Source organism: Acanthisitta chloris, unplaced genomic scaffold (genome assembly GCF_000695815.1).
Source record: "Acanthisitta chloris isolate BGI_N310 unplaced genomic scaffold, ASM69581v1 scaffold11417, whole genome shotgun sequence".
Taxonomy (NCBI): Eukaryota; Metazoa; Chordata; class Aves; order Passeriformes; family Acanthisittidae; genus Acanthisitta; species Acanthisitta chloris.
In genome coordinates, this window is record NW_008683245.1 from 34,654 (window position 1) to 49,870 (window position 15,217).

General features: G+C 55.3%; 1 protein-coding gene across 1 annotated transcript in view; it reads left to right on the forward strand.

The window, feature by feature from the left end:
* ITGB3 (integrin, beta 3 (platelet glycoprotein IIIa, antigen CD61)) overlaps nt 1-14,679 on the forward strand; it is a 17,635-nt gene extending 2,956 nt beyond the window's left edge. Inside the window, exons 2-15 of the mRNA XM_009078862.1 lie at nt 992-1,077; nt 4,636-4,828; nt 6,822-7,074; nt 7,562-7,724; nt 8,269-8,430; nt 8,582-8,677; nt 8,890-8,979; nt 9,331-9,465; nt 10,013-10,442; nt 12,012-12,234; nt 13,129-13,229; nt 13,331-13,450; nt 13,867-14,033; nt 14,611-14,679. Coding sequence (XP_009077110.1) covers nt 992-1,077; nt 4,636-4,828; nt 6,822-7,074; nt 7,562-7,724; nt 8,269-8,430; nt 8,582-8,677; nt 8,890-8,979; nt 9,331-9,465; nt 10,013-10,442; nt 12,012-12,234; nt 13,129-13,229; nt 13,331-13,450; nt 13,867-14,033; nt 14,611-14,679 — 2,288 coding nt within the window. The remainder of the gene's footprint in view (nt 1-991; nt 1,078-4,635; nt 4,829-6,821; nt 7,075-7,561; nt 7,725-8,268; nt 8,431-8,581; nt 8,678-8,889; nt 8,980-9,330; nt 9,466-10,012; nt 10,443-12,011; nt 12,235-13,128; nt 13,230-13,330; nt 13,451-13,866; nt 14,034-14,610) is intronic.
* The last annotated feature ends 538 nt before the right edge of the window (nt 14,680-15,217 follow it).

The window sequence follows — 15,217 nt, forward strand, 5'->3', positions numbered from 1 at the left end:
TAGGATCTGATGACACCATTTCACCATTTCCTCTTTCTGCTTCATGTTGCATTTCCTGTGCTTGTGGAAAACGCTGCTGGGCACAGCCCTGGCCGGCAGGCACTTGGCTGTGGTTTGCTCTGCCCATGGAGTCCTAAATCTGCCAAGATGCTCATGCCCAGGAGGGAGGAAGAGCCAAGGGTGATGCCACCACAGCTGTGTCCCCAAGCCACTTGTCCCATCAGCCATTAGCAGTGGGAATTGCAGAGCCACCCAGTCTGTGCTGGAGGAGTTCCCACTGCCCTGTGGCCATTTAGGGCTCTTTAATCCCCCCCAGGACTCCCTGACCTTCAGGACTGGTGCCAGTGTGTGTCCCCCAGAGTCCCCACAGTCACTCACACTGGCAGAGCCCAACCTTTGCCCCAGGGCTCTGGTGTAAACCATCAACAGCACATTTCTGGACTTGTGCCCTTTCCCTCCCCTCTTTTCCCTGGATCTGAACCCCAGCCAAGACCAACAGATGGGTTTAGTGTCTGCTCAAGGATGTACCAACCAGCCTGGGTCAGGGCAGTGGGAAAAAGCAGCTGATCCCAAGACACTGGCAGAGCTGTGGGTACCTCACTCTGCCCTTGAGTGTTCATCCCTTCCCTCTCCTGCTGCCCCAAGGTGTCAAACCCCCTTGTGCCCCCCAAGGAAGGCACAAGGGGGTTTGAACCTCCCTGACAGCAGTGGGGGCTTCACTCCAACCCCTGTGTGATGCTGCAGGGATGGGAGAACCCTTGAAGGAGGAGGCAGGTGGGGAATAATGCTCAGGATGAGGCTCAGCTGGTACCAGGCTAGGAGGGGGATATAAAAGAGGCAAGAAGGCAACATCCAGGGTTTGAGGCTGGGAAAAGAGCTGGAGCAGGGCTCTGGTGGGAGCTGTGGCTGCTCAGGAGGGTGAGGGCTGAGCACAGACCTCAGCACATGAGTTTGTTCTGCAGTTTGTAACTGCTCTGGTTTGCTGTTTCAGGGGGTAACATCTGCACCACCCGTGGGGTGAACTCCTGCAAGCAGTGCCTGGCTGTGAGTCCCCTCTGTGCCTGGTGCTCTGCTGAGGTAAGAGCTGGGGGTGCTGAGCAGGGCAGGGGATGTGCAGGAAGGGCTGAGCCTTTGGGCTGCAGGATGAGTCCCTGTGTTACAGCCACAGGCTCAGTCTCCATCTCTTCTCACTGTGTCCAAACCCATTCCTTGGGGGCACCTGGCTTGGACCTCAGCTTTGCTCTGGCCCTGCTCCAAAAATCTGCCCCTTATGTGGGTGAGCTGGCAGGAGATACATCTTGCTGGCTGGGAAATGCTGCTTTTTACCCTAGGAAATCACTTTGTCTTTCAAGTAATTACCTTCCAAAGCTTAGTTTACTTTCAGTTTCCTTCTTGAAAATCTGCTGCAAAGCTCTGGCTGAAGGACTTGAATTGCTGGAAGGGCTGAAAAGGGAAGAGAGTCTAGAGGGAGGGACGGGAAAGACTGATTAGAAGTTAGGAGTTGAGGCTTTTAAAGCCTTTTTCCATTGGAAAGTCGGGGGAGCTGGATAAGGTGCCTGGTTCTGGTTACTGAGCTGAAGAGGATGTGAGTGCTGAGCTGTGCCTCTTGAATCACTCTGTGATCTGCCAAGCTCAGCTCTAAAATGGGTTAACCCATTGGGTAAGAGGAGGGAGTTTCCCAGGGGAGGTGAGGGTGGGATAGGGAGAGGTGATGAAACCTTCAGGGCTTCCAGCCAGGAGCAGATCCCCCTCTTCAAGGCTTTCCTTGCTTTTTCCTCCTCTCTCCATGAAACCCCACGTCCTCTGCCTGGGGCTGTGCCTGTGGTGCACATGAGGACTGGGAAAAGACCTGGGACAAAGTGATCCAAGCTGGAAAACACTGTTGGCTGGTGCCTGCATGGCCCAATGCCTTGGGGTCAGTGTGTATGCAGAGGAGATCCCTCTGGCTCTGCCCATCAGATAGGGCTGGATTTCAGTCTGGTGTGAAAAAAGATGCTTAGGCCCATGTTATCTTCCCCGAGGAGAAATTTGCAGTGTGATAAGGGGCTTGGCTTCCCTCTCTATCCCCTCTCCAAGGGGGAATGTAGGCTGGGTTCTCCTCCCTCCTTCCCAACCGCTGATCCTGGGCTGGGCTGATGCCTTGACGCTGCAGTGGAGGCTGTGATGAGGTCTTTTTCCTCCAGATCAGCAAATGTTTCCAAAAAAGGCAATATATCCAGTGCTGCTCCGAGCTGTGCTCATGGGCAGACGTGACAGGCAGTGAGGGAGATGTCCTGCTGCCAGCACAGCCCCCAGAGAGCTCTGCAGCTCTGCTCAGCAACTCTGCCTCCAACATCTGCACCACATTGGCTTCATTTAGCAAATGAGGGTTTTTGCTGTGGGTTTGTTTAATTTCCCTGGGGTTGGGGAGGTCTCTGATACTGGCCCCCTCCTTCTTTTTAAAGGGATAGTGCCCTTATTTGTGCTCCTTCTGCTCCCACTGCCTTCCCGAGGGGTGAGCAGCTCTTCCTGCTTCATCCTGGCTTTGATGGGAGAAGGATTTCATTGTGGTTTCTTGTGCTCACTGACCCCCTCTGAGTGCTGATGCAGAGGAGAGTTGAGTTTTGTTTATGTTTCGGAAACCTTGACCACTTTTAACAACAAATAGATGTTCTCATCTCTCACTTTTCCTTTTGGGAAAAGCCAGCCAAGCTGTAACACTGAGAGCATGGCTCTAAAATCCCTTTGGAGGTTGTTGTGCCAGATCTTCCAGGGTCTCCCCCCACCCAAAATGTCACCCATGTGACAGTCAGGAGGTGGCAGAGACTGGGGGCAAAACCAGACTGAGGGCTGGGAGACCTCATGGCCAAATTCCCCTTGGATGGCACAGGAACTTCTTTGCTTTTTGTGGAAGTTTGGCTGCTGGGAAGGCTCCTGTGAGCCTTCAGGGCTGCAGGGAAAGGAGAAGGATGCAGCCCTGGGGATAAACAGCTTCTCCATGGATATCTCACAGTAGGAATGATGCTGCTAATCCCATAAGGTGCCACGTGGCCCTCAAGGCTCTGGAGCTCCCAGGTACCCCCAGGACCATGGTTAAACCCCCTGCCCACCCTGCTTCCCACATGTGTTTTTCCAGTGATTTCCCTGCTTGGGCTGGGAATGTACAGGCTGACTGATGGGATCTGGAGCAGCAGGGAGCCCCGGGGGGTGAGCCTGGGGGTGGGTGTGTGCCAGGGAGCTAATTTGGAGGGATGACTTGATCCCTTCCCCGTCAGCACCGTGTCCTGGTGCTGGGAGGGGGAGGAACACTCCTGCTGATGTGTTTTCTGGCTCTCCCTTGGCCACAGTTTGCAGAGGGCTCCGAGCCAGGCAGGACCTCCTGACACCCTGTGCTTTCTTCTACTCTGTTGTGTCAAACACACAGATCCATCCCTGAGCTCAACCAGCCTGAGCCAGGGGAGAAGATACCCCAGATAGGAACCTCTCCAGCATCTCAGGAGCAAGGAGGGCACTGAGCCTGTCCCACCAGGACTTGTGCCACCTCCCTTTGCTGCAGGGAGAGGCTGTGCTGGTCTTCTGCTGTCGAGACAGATTTGGGCTGTGGGAGGGAGATGGAGAATCCCTTTGGAGAGGAGGAAAAAAAAAAGGAGGAATGGACATCAAGAGATCCTGGCAGCGTTGGGCTGGGAGGGAAATTCTTCCCATATTTGTCGCCCTGAGAAGCTGAAGGGACATGAACCCTCCTGAATGAGCTGTGAGGAGCTGGGAGCTTTCTAGGAAAGGAGGGACAGGGCTGGAGCCCACAGTGACTCCACACTTTGTGCTTCCTGCCCCTGACGGACTCTTGATGGCTTCTCCCACTGCCCTGGTGCCTTCCCACTCTTCCACTCCTTTTTTGGTGCTCCTTTGCCCTGGCCACTCGGTCTGGCAGGAAGCTGGAGAGCTGGAGATAAGCCTGATCCGTTCCCAGACAGGAACCAAGTGCTGCCCCACGTCATGAGCTCACCCTCAGCATGTTCCTTGCTCACCCTGGGAGTTCCAGCCCTGCCAAACCCAGACCTGAGGCTCCAGGAGCCAGGAGGGTGTTGGCAGGAATGTTATCCATGGCTCCTTGGCAGGGGTTCCTGAGCTCCACTGTGGAGCACAGCAGAACAAAACCTGTTCTGAATCCCAGAAGGACTTGTTGATCCCAAATCCTCTGTCTGCCACCTCACCCTGTGCCCCAAAAAGTTTCTGCTCCTGAGCTGGTGCTAGGTGGGATAAAGCAGTGTCTCTCCAGGGAACAGGGGGAGCTTTCTCCTTCTCCCAGCATAATCACAGAATAATCAAATTTGGAGGAGACCTCTAAGATCATCAAGTCCAACCTGTCACTGCTGTGTCCCCTAAACCATATCCTCCAGTGTCACATCCAGACACCTCTAAACACCTCCAGGGATGGTGACTCCACCACCTCCCTGGGCAATATCCCAGTGCCTGAACACCCTAACAGGGAAAACATTTCTCCTCACATCCAATCTGACTCGACTCTGCCTCAGCTCCAGGCCATTCCCTCTAGTCAGGTTGTTGTAGAGAGCCATGAGATCACCCCTGAGCCTCTTCTCCAGGTTAAACTAATCCCATAGGGATTTGGCTCCTGACTCTGTCCCTGTCCCACAGGTCTTGGCTCCCTCATCCCCTCGCTGTGACCTCCGTGCCAACCTCCTGCACAATGGCTGTGGGAAGGACCACATCGAGTCCCCCAGCAGCAGTGTCACCATCCTGGAGAACAGACCCCTCAGCAACAAGGGCTCAGGGGGTTCCACCACCACTCAGATGAGCCCCCAGCGGATCCAGCTGAACCTGAGGCCAGGTAAGAACCCCCAAACTGCTGTGGGAAGAGGCAGTGGGAATAACCCAAAGGGCTCAAGTGATGAGTGACCCATCACTCTGTCCTGCTGGCCAAGGTGGTCTCATGACCACTGGGAGCTGCACAGAACCATCCAAACATCCCTGATGGGCCTCAATCTTGATGTATCCCAGGGACAGGACTGGCTGTGACTCCAGCCACACATGGGTTGATTTTTCTAAAGCCATTCAGACCTGAGGCAGTGCTGCTCAGTGAAGTCTGCTCGTGTCTAACGAGCCACAGAGCAGCTGGCAGGGATGGGCTGCCAACAGGTCCCTGTAATTTCCCAGGCTCCCTTCAGCCAGGCAGGCTGCAACCAATTAACTGCTCTGGTCTTTTGCCAGCATCAGGAGTTTCAAGGATGCCAAGCAGGAGGCAAAACTAAAGGGTGTCATTCGCCCGAGGTCACAGAACCGGTTTGGGGAACTGGTGGCATCGCTGTGCTCTGCCCCACGCGTAGCTCACCCCAGACATCCACTCATGGGTGACTCCTCCAGTCTCAGCAGGAGCAATTCTGCTTCCTTGTGTTTATTAAAGCCCTGGGGCTGCATATTGGTGGCTGATCACACTTGGCACCTGTGCACATCCCTGGGCCTGGCCAGGAGGAGTCCTGACCCAGGTGAAGGACAATAGGCTGAGGTGTCTCCGTGCCATGGGGATGTGGAGATGCTAAGAGGCCTTTGTTCTGTTTAGGTCTAAGGGTATTTGGTGGGTGTGCTGCTCTGGAGAGGAGCAAAGTGCTGTAAATCCTTTTCCTTGGGAGCAATAGGAGAAAACCCCAACCTGATACCATCTCTGCCCAGCCAAGAAGGTTTGGCATGAGTCACCTGCCTTGACTCATGAAGCAAGACCAAATCATGAAGGATACAAGCAAGGCAGGTCACAGCTCATGTCCCACAAGCTCAGAGTCCTCAATGAGGAGAAACAGCTGCTCCCTGAGCACAGAGAAGGGACCCCTGGGTCTGTGCTGGGATGGAGCTCTTTGGGCTCTTGGAGATTTCGAAACTTTCTCCTTCCTGAAGGAATGTGACATGCAGATTTAGATGGAAATGTGAAAACAATAACAATTTAAGCTCAATTAAAGCTTTTTTCCCTCGACATTTGAGGTGTTCTGACAAGGCTGCAGCTGTGCCCCAGCTTAAGTTTCAAAGAAACCATTTCAAAGAGCAGAAGAAAGAACCTTTGTCTCTTACAAAGGCAGAAGGAAAAGGTCAACCCAAAGAGTTTTCAGCTTGCTCTTTTTTTCCTCTAAATGCAAAAGTCCTCAGAACTGGCCTGTTCCCCAGGAGGTTCTGTCTAAGGAGCTTTTTGTTTCCATGGAAAATGTTGCACCAAAAAACTCCCAGAAGGGGCTGGGAGGAGCCAAGGGAAGAGGGAAGGAACAGGGATGAGGAAGGCCCTGGGAGATGCTTGGAGTCCTTGGGAGCTCAGAGGAGTCTGAGTTTGTTTGGAGAACAAGAGCCATAAGCCACATCTGTCACAGAATCCTAGAATGGTTTGGGTTGGAAGGGACCTTAAAGCCCATCCCATCCCATGGGCAGGGACACCTTCCAGTAGCCCAGTTTGCTCCAAGCCCCATCCAACCTGGCCTGGAACACTTCCAGGGATGGAGCAGCCACAGCTTCTTTGGGCAACCTGTGTCAGTGCCTCAACACCCAAGTGACTCTTGTTGAGATTGCCAAGAGAAGAATGATAGATGAAAGCCTAATTGATTTCTCATTATGGTTCCAGACATAGAATCATACTGAACACTTCCAAGGGGTGCACAGCACATCTCCCATATAAGCACCATAAGGGCTTTGCCCCTCTGTGTCTGTTTAGGGTGATGTTCTCCTCCCAGAAGCTTTAAACCACCCCCTTGTGTTCCTGCTGCCCCCAGGGCTTGACTTTCTCCCTCGTGCTGTGGTGAGCACTCCCAGGAGAGGAGCTCTCACCCTGCTGCCCTGGCACTTTGCAGATGACTCCCAGGTCTTCCGTGTCCAAGTGCGCCAAGTGGAGGACTACCCTGTGGACATCTACTACCTGATGGACCTGTCCAACTCCATGAAGGATGACCTAAACAACATCAGGAACCTGGGCACAAAGTTGGCCACCGAGATGCGTAAGCTCACCAGCAACCTACGCATCGGCTTCGGGGCCTTCGTGGACAAACCCATTTCTCCCTACATGTACATCTCTCCTCCAGAAGCTCTGGAGAACCCTTGCCTTGAGTAAGTCCCAGGCTGAGGGAGTCCTCTGAGGGGCAGAAGTTGGTGGGACATCACTGGAATGGGGCTGGAAATCCATACCAATGGATGTCAGCAGGGAGATGGGTGTCTGATTTTTGGGCAGGGTTTTGACCTTGCTGCTTTGTGTGTTGTGCTGGCACAGGGAGGAGGAGCAGGGCTAAACTAGAAGTATCATTGTCACTGGAAAGTTCTTAAGGGCACAATTTGACACCACTTTTTCAGGAGAAATGTTGAGACTCAAAGAAAACTACTCCTCAAAATTCCAACAGGAGTGAGGTTGGGAACTGGCCTGAGCCCAGCATCTCTAGAACCTCTAGTTGGCTTTGAGAAGGTCCTTCAGCAGCCTCTGAAGGTCTTGAGGGGGTTGGGTCCCTCTAACACATCCTGGAAAGGACTGTGGGATGTGGTTTGGCTGGAGGGAAGGGAGCTGGCAGAGCTCTATGAGCCCTGTGCTTCTGTCCTCCCACAGGATTGGGGAAACCTGCCTGCCCATGTTTGGGTACAAGCACGTCCTGTCCCTCACGGACGAGGTGACGCGCTTCAACGAGGAGGTGAGGAAGCAAAGGGTCTCCAGGAACCGCGACGCGCCCGAGGGAGGCTTCGATGCCATCATCCAGGCTACTGTGTGTGATGTAAGCAAGGGCTGGGCAGGGCTGGGAGAGGGTGGGTGGGCAAGGACCACCCAATCCCATCAGGACAAGGGGCATGAGTTTTGTTGAGCTGCTGCGTAACTCAGATCTGGAGAGAGTGAACGTTCAGCTAGGACATTTCTAGCCCAATAGCCAAGGCAAGGGAAGAGCAGGACCCTCATGTGATCCTGGCAGGACAGAAGAGCATGTGCTTGGGAGCAGATGACATGTCAGCCCTGCAATGACCAGCCCAGAAGGGACAACATCTCCTGTGCTTTCCCCTTGATTTTGCTGGAGACAAAAGGGTTGCATCCCGCAGTCATCAGCGCCTTGATCAACACCCTAGCCAATGAAAACCCATCTTTTACCTGCCAGTCCCCACATACCCCCAGCACTTCCTTGGGAAAGCAATTCCCTCAGTTCCCCGTGCTGAGGCAGGTTGGTCCATACAACTGAGCCTTGATCTGGGGTGGCACAAAGGCAGCAGCAATGTGCTGGCACGTGGGGCTGCCCTTGGCACATGACTGGGAGGTGCCTTTCACTGCAGGAGAAAATTGGCTGGAGGAATGATGCTTCCCACCTGCTTGTCTTCACCACGGATGCCAAGACCCACATCGCGCTGGACGGACGTCTGGCTGGAATTGTGCAGCCCAACGATGCCCAGTGCCACATTGACAAGGATAATTTCTACTCTGCCACCACCACACTGGTAAATCCTGACCCAGGCATGAGGTTGTGGAGTCCAGAGCTCCTGTTGGGTCTCCGTGGGATGGGAAAGGTGGTGCAGCCACGGGTGGAAAGTATGATGAGAGGAAGAGGGTGGTGGAGGTACATGTTCTGAGGGTTCTGCTCTTCCCCAGGACTATCCCTCTCTGGGCCTGATGACTGAGAAACTCTCAGAGAAGAACATCAACTTGATTTTTGCTGTGACCGATACGGTTGTTGGCCTCTACCAGGTACCAGCTGCTGTGCAAATCTATCTGATTTGCTGTGCAAATCTATCTTCTTGGGGGGCTGGTGGGAATCAGTGATGCTAGCCATGGGTGGCTGATCATAGCTGGGTGGTCTCCTGTCCTATCAGAGCTCCCTGGGAAGCTCCCATGTGCCTGGATGGAGGTTTGGCACATTCACCTATCACAAACAGACTCTGTTTCTGATATTCCTCCAGAACTACAGCGAGTTGATCCCAGGCACAACCGTGGGTGCCTTGTCCAGAGACTCCAGCAATGTCCTGCAGCTCATAGTGGACTCCTACGGGGTGAGTGTGCAGTGTGATGACTCCACAGCAGCTCTCTCCCTCCAAAAATAGCTACTGCTCCACGCTGCAAACAGCCTGCACAGACCTGGCAGCTCTCCCAGCCTCCCTGGACCAGCTGTGAGCATCTGCCTCCACCCAGGACCCCTGGGAGGGGAGATGACTGCATCCACCCCCTGCCCTTTCCTGGCCCTGAAGGCGTTCCCTGCAGGGAATGACGTAGCTGAGCCTTGAGAGGGACCCAGGACACTTGGCTCCTCTCCTGAGTGCGTGGGAGCATCGCTGGGGGCTCCTCCCTGGGACTGAGCCCTGCCCAGCCTGTGCTGAATTTATCACTCCTCTGCTCTTCCCTAGAAAATCCGCTCCAAGGTGGAGCTGGAGGTGCGTGACCTCCCTGAAGAGCTGTCCTTGGCCTTCAATGCCACCTGCCTCAACGACGAGGTCATCCCTGGGCTCAAGTCTTGCATGGGGCTCAAGATCGGGGACACGGTGAGGATCCTGCTCATGGGTTTGGCTCATCTCTCTGTCTGTGTAGCAGCACTGTCAGCTTCTCTGATGCTTTGAACCATCACCATCCACTTGTCCCCAGGGTGACATGGACCATGTAATCTTGGCCTTGGTGAGATGGATGCAAGAGTTGGTGCAAGGAGGGAAATGTTTTGAGCCGGAGAGGACTCTGTGTTAGGAGCTGCAGTGATAGGGCAAGGAATAACAGGTTCAAACTGAAGGAGGGGAAATTTACATTAGATCTTAGGCAGAAGTTTTCCTTGTGAGGGTGGTGAGACTGGCACAGGTTGCCCAGGGAGGCTGTGGCTGCCCCAACCCTCAGTGTTCATTCCAGGTTGGATGGACCTTGAGCAACCTGCTCTGGTGGGAGGTGTCCCTGCCCAGGGCAGGGTTTGGGGCTGGATGATCTCTAATCTCCATCCCAACCTCTAAACTTCTCTGATTCCTTTCTGAGCTCCTCAAGCTTCGGCATGAACCGGAGCAGATACCCCAATCCCATACTGGTGGTCCTGACACCTCTCCTTTCCAGGTGAGCTTCAGCATCGAGGCCAAGGTGCGAGGCTGCCCCCAGGAGAGGCAGAAATCCTTCACCATCAAACCCGTGGGCTTCAAGGACAGCCTGACCGTGCTGGTGAACTTCGACTGCGACTGTTCCTGCGAGAGCCACTCCGAGGCCAACAGCTCCTCGTGCAGCCGCGGCAACGGCACCTTGGAGTGCGGCGTGTGCCGCTGCAACGCGGGGCGCCTCGGCTCCCACTGCGAGTGCTCTGAGGAGGAGTACAGCCCTGCCCAGCAGGACAACTGCAGCCCCCGGCAGGGCCAGCCCCTCTGCAGCCAGAGGGGTGAGTGCATCTGTGGGCAGTGTGTGTGCCACAGCAGCGACTTCGGCAAGGTGACCGGCAAGTACTGCGAGTGCGACGACTTCTCCTGCGTCAGGTTCAAGGGGCAGATGTGCTCAGGTGAGTGATGGGGGTTGGTAAGGAGGTTGAGCTCATGGGGGAGAGATACAGCTGTGATTTTGGGGTTTGTCCCATGTGTTGTCTCCATCTCTGGTTTGCTGTTTGTCTCTTTGGGCCAGGCTGGTCTGACGTGATGCTCAGGGGAATTATTCCCTTTCTGGCAGCTGATATAGAGTCATAGAATTTTAGGATTTTAGGGGCTGGAATGGAGCTTAGAGGTCCTTCAGTGCCAACTCCTTGCCCTGGGCAGTGACACCTCCCACAACAGCAGGTTGCTCAAGGTTCATCCAACAGGGAATGAATATTGCCAGGGTTGGGGCAGCCACAGCCTCCCTGGGCAACCTGTGCCAGTGCCCAAAAATCCCCAGGAAAACAGTGACCAGAGCTTATCCCACTCTGCTGGGACCCAGTGAGGTGAAACCTGTGGCTAGCTGACGCTCAGTTCCTGCTCCCTGATATCTCCAGGCTGTTTTTAGGACCCTACCTGCCCCTCAGGCCAACTCCATGGCTCACAGCTGTTCTGTGCTGCTGGGATGGATCCTTTATCATCACAGCCTGCTGACAACAGATGTAGAGAGCTGGGTTTTCCCCAGCCTGAGCAGGCAGTGCTCCAGGGGTGCTGAGTGCCTGTTGCTGTTGCACAAGGTCCCTGAGGATGAGGAGCTGCCCCCAGCCAGGACAGGCTGTTCATTAACCTGAACTGTCTGACCCTGTTGGCATCCATCCCATCCCATTGAGACACTTCTCCCCAGCCTGCCCATCTCTTCCCATGCCTTGTCACCCAGCACTGCTATCCTGTGACTCAGCCCCAGTTCCTCATTAACAGAGTTACACATTGATTTCTCACGCTGGTGCCTCCAAGGCTGTGCCAGGGATGGTGCCTGGCTGATCCCCCCTGGGAGCAGCATTCCTGGGCAGTGCCCAGCCAGGAGCAGAGTGCTGGGATGGTGCCCAGCTGGTTCCCTGCTGGGAGCAGTGTTCCCAACCTGCCCTGCTGTGCTCAGGGCTTGGGATGGGTCGGCGCGTGCAGCTCCGTGGGGTTTGCACCACTTACCACGTCTCGTCTTTGAGCTGGAGTCAAACCACAATCCAAATAGCTCCAGGGTTTGGCAGGATCTGAGCACGTCTGTCTGTCTGTCTGTCTGATTAAACCAGTCTCAGGGAGCATGCAGAGCTTGTCAGGCCTTTCCCAGCAGTTAACTTCCTCTGCCTGGTCCAGGGCTGGGAAAGGAGTGGGATCTGGGGGGTTTGACCAGATGTCTTGACTCAATCTGAGATACAAAGCCAAAGCTCGAGTCGCTCAGAGACAGATCTGATTGAGCATCTCCAGCTGCTGCTGCCAACCTGCCAGAGCTGGGCCAGCTCAGCCTGGAGTTTGGCAGACTATTGTTGTCTGGGTGGAATAAGGAGTGTTGGCCACACGGAGAAGGTTGTGTGTCCCACCCTAAGGACAGTGCAGAGGGGTTATCCTGGTGGGTGATATTCTCCAGCTACATGGACATCCTTAGGGGTGACTAACAGGATCTGAGGGGCCACTGAAGGTGCTGATGCCCTTTGGGTTGTCCCCAGGCCATGGGCAGTGCAGCTGTGGGGACTGTGTGTGCGACTCGGACTGGACTGGTGACTACTGCAACTGCACCACGCGCACGGACACCTGCATGTCCAGCAACGGCTTGGTGTGCAGCGGCCACGGCTCCTGCGTCTGCGGCAGGTGTGAGTGCACCCAGCCTGGCTCCTACGGAGACACCTGCGAGAAGTGTCCCACCTGCCCTGACGCCTGCACCATCAAAAAGTGAGGGGGAAGAGGGAGGGACAGGTTGTACCTCCACAGTGGGGCTGGAGGACAGGTGGGGTGGGTGATATCCCATTGGGGAACCAGCAGAGAGCTGGGGTGGGTCATATCCCCTTGGGGGGATGGCAGAGAGCTTAGAGGGATCGTGTTCCATTGGGGAGACAGCAGAGAAGTGGGATAGATCATACCTCACTGGGGGCCTGGCAGAGAGCTGAGCAGGGTCATATCCCACTGGGGAGACAGCAGAGAAGTGGGATGGGTCATATCCCACTGGGGAGACAGCAGAGAAGTGGGATGGGTCATATCCCCTTGGGGAGACAGCAGAGAAGTGGGATGGGTCATATCCCCTTGGGGAGACAGCAGAGAAGTGGGATGGGTCATATCCCCTTGGGGAGACAGCAGAGAAGTGGGATGGGTCATATCCCCTTGGGGAGACAGCAGAGAAGTGGGATGGGTCATATCCCACTGGGGAGACAGCAGAGAAGTGGGATGGGTCATATCCCACTGGGGAGACAGCAGAGAAGTGGGATGGGTCATATCCCACTGGGGAGACAGCAGAGAAGTGGGATGGGTCATATCCCCTTGGGGAGACAGCAGAGAGCTCAGATGGATCATATCCAATTGGGGAGCCAGCAGAGAGTTGGAAAGGGTCATATCCCATTGAGGGGCTGGCAGAGAGCTGGGTCAGTCCATATCCCCTTGGGGAGCCAGCAGAGAGCTCAGATGGGTCATACCCCATCAGGGAGACAGCAGCAGCGGCAGCAGTAGCTCTCACCAGCTGCAGCCTAGTTGGAATGGGATTGTGGTGATTTCCACAGTCTGAGGCTGAAGGCTGTGACAGTCCCTTGGGGGAGAGCACAGAGCAGCTCACAGTACTCCCCTCCTCCTCCTCAGGGATTGTGTGGAGTGCAAGAAGTTCGAGCGGGGACGGCTGGCGGAGCCGCAGTCCTGCAGCCGCATGTGCCGCGATGAGATCGAAGTGGTGCAGGAACTGAGTAAGAGGAGACCCCAACCCCTGCCCTAGGGCATGGGAATCTGCTTTCCCTCCCTGTGTGCCTCCCCCAGCTCGGGGGCTCTGAGCCTCTCACTCTGGCAGGTGACAGGGGGAAGGATGCTGTGAACTGCACCTACAAGGATGAGAATGACTGTGTGATGAGGTTCCAGTACTATGAGGACTCCAGTGGCAAGTCCATCCTCTATGTCATCGAGGAGCCTGGTAAGACCCTTCTGCTGTGCTTGGGCAGGATGATACAGAACATGCCATGCTGAGTTTTGGTGCTGCACAAAGGGATTTTGTGTACCTCCCACTCCAGCCATGCTCGTGGGGCACCAAGGTTGGGGGCTGAGAGGGGTTAAAGAGCTGCTTTGTTCCCTGCTCTGTGCCACCAGGGCGTGATTTCCTGCCTCTCAGGTATCATGTTTCCTGAGTTATTCCACCTCCTCATTGAGGGCAAGGGTGAGGGTTCAACCTTCCCACTGCCCTGACTCCATGAGTGATTTTTTTTCTTGGGAAGCAGATAAGAGAGGACTCCCATCAGCAGCCCCATGGTCTCCAGGGACCAGCCCCAGAGCTGCTTTTAGTTGCCCTGGAGGTGCTGAGCCCCCCCAGCCTTGCTCTGCTCTCTCCCCCAGACTGCCCAAAGGGTCCAGATGTCCTGGTGGTCCTGCTGTCAGTGATGGGTGCCATCCTGCTCATCGGCCTGGCTGCCCTGCTCATCTGGAAGCTCCTTATCCCCATCCACGACCGCCGGGAGTTCGCCCGATTCGAGGAGGAGAAGGCCAGGGCCAAGTGGGACACGGTGAGGGCCAGTGGGGCAGCTGTGCTGGGCAGGAGCCCCCAAATCCCACAGCTCCTGGGCTGAGATCCAGATTCCAGAGCTCCCAGGGCTCCCAGCATGAGAGCCCAGTTGCTGTCTGTAGCCCCAGAACATGGTCCTTAGGGACCAGTTTGCCCCATCCCTCTCTGAAGCCTGGGACAGCATCCCAGGCAGGACTCAGGGTGACACTGCCAGCCTGGACACCCCTTCCCTGACCCTGCACTGCTCCCAGGGCTGTGCACAGGCTATATCCCTGATGATTTTCCCACCTCCAGTGTATCCCAAACACTCAGCAGCAGCGTGATCCCCTTACTCACTGCCTACACCAGTGTTTCCATCCCATGAGCAAGGAGGAACCTCTCTCCTGCCACAGGATACTGAGGCACCCAGGGCATGAGGAAGGGGCTGGGATGGCACTGGAGCCTCTCCACCTCTCATCCACCTCCCCAGAGGGAAAGGATTGGATGCAGTGGCTCTTTCAGGAAGCATCTCTTCTCCTGAGCTCCTGCCAAGCACAAAGTGATGATGCTCTTTTCCCTTCTCCTTCTTTTTCCTCCAGACCCACAACCCTTTGTACAAAGAGGCCACATCTACCTTCACCAACATCACATACCGTGGGAACATGTAAGGATGTCACCTCCGCAGCTGGCCGTGGGATCAGCCAAGGATCCATGGGATCTTCTGGAGTCCAGTTTACAGAAGAGCTTGTGTGTGTGTGCCAGTGTGTGTGTGTGTGTGTGTAATTTAAGAACCCTGGACTGCCTCCAAAGCCCTGTTGGCCCTCTGTGCCTGCAGGGATGTGCTTCCCACAGCAACCCTCAGTCCTTACCTCGCTGGGTCGCTGGCAGGAGCCAGTGGCCCCTCCATACACTGAATGCAGAGAAATGGGACTTTCTCTGCCAGTCTGTGAACTCTTTGGTGCTCATCAGGCCAAGTGGATTTCGGGAGTGGCCACTCGAACCAAGCTCTAAGCTGTTTTCTCCTCCATGGCCTGTGCTGATGAAGTCCAACCTGCTCAGAGTTCTCTCTCCTGCACTGGACTCTGTCCCCCTGGGCACAGGAGACAACTGTGTGGGGACAGAGCAGCTGTGCTCATTGCCAGCAGACAGGAGCCAGCACTGGCTTTGTGTGTTCAGGACACTTTCCAGCAGTTCCTTCCTCCTTGC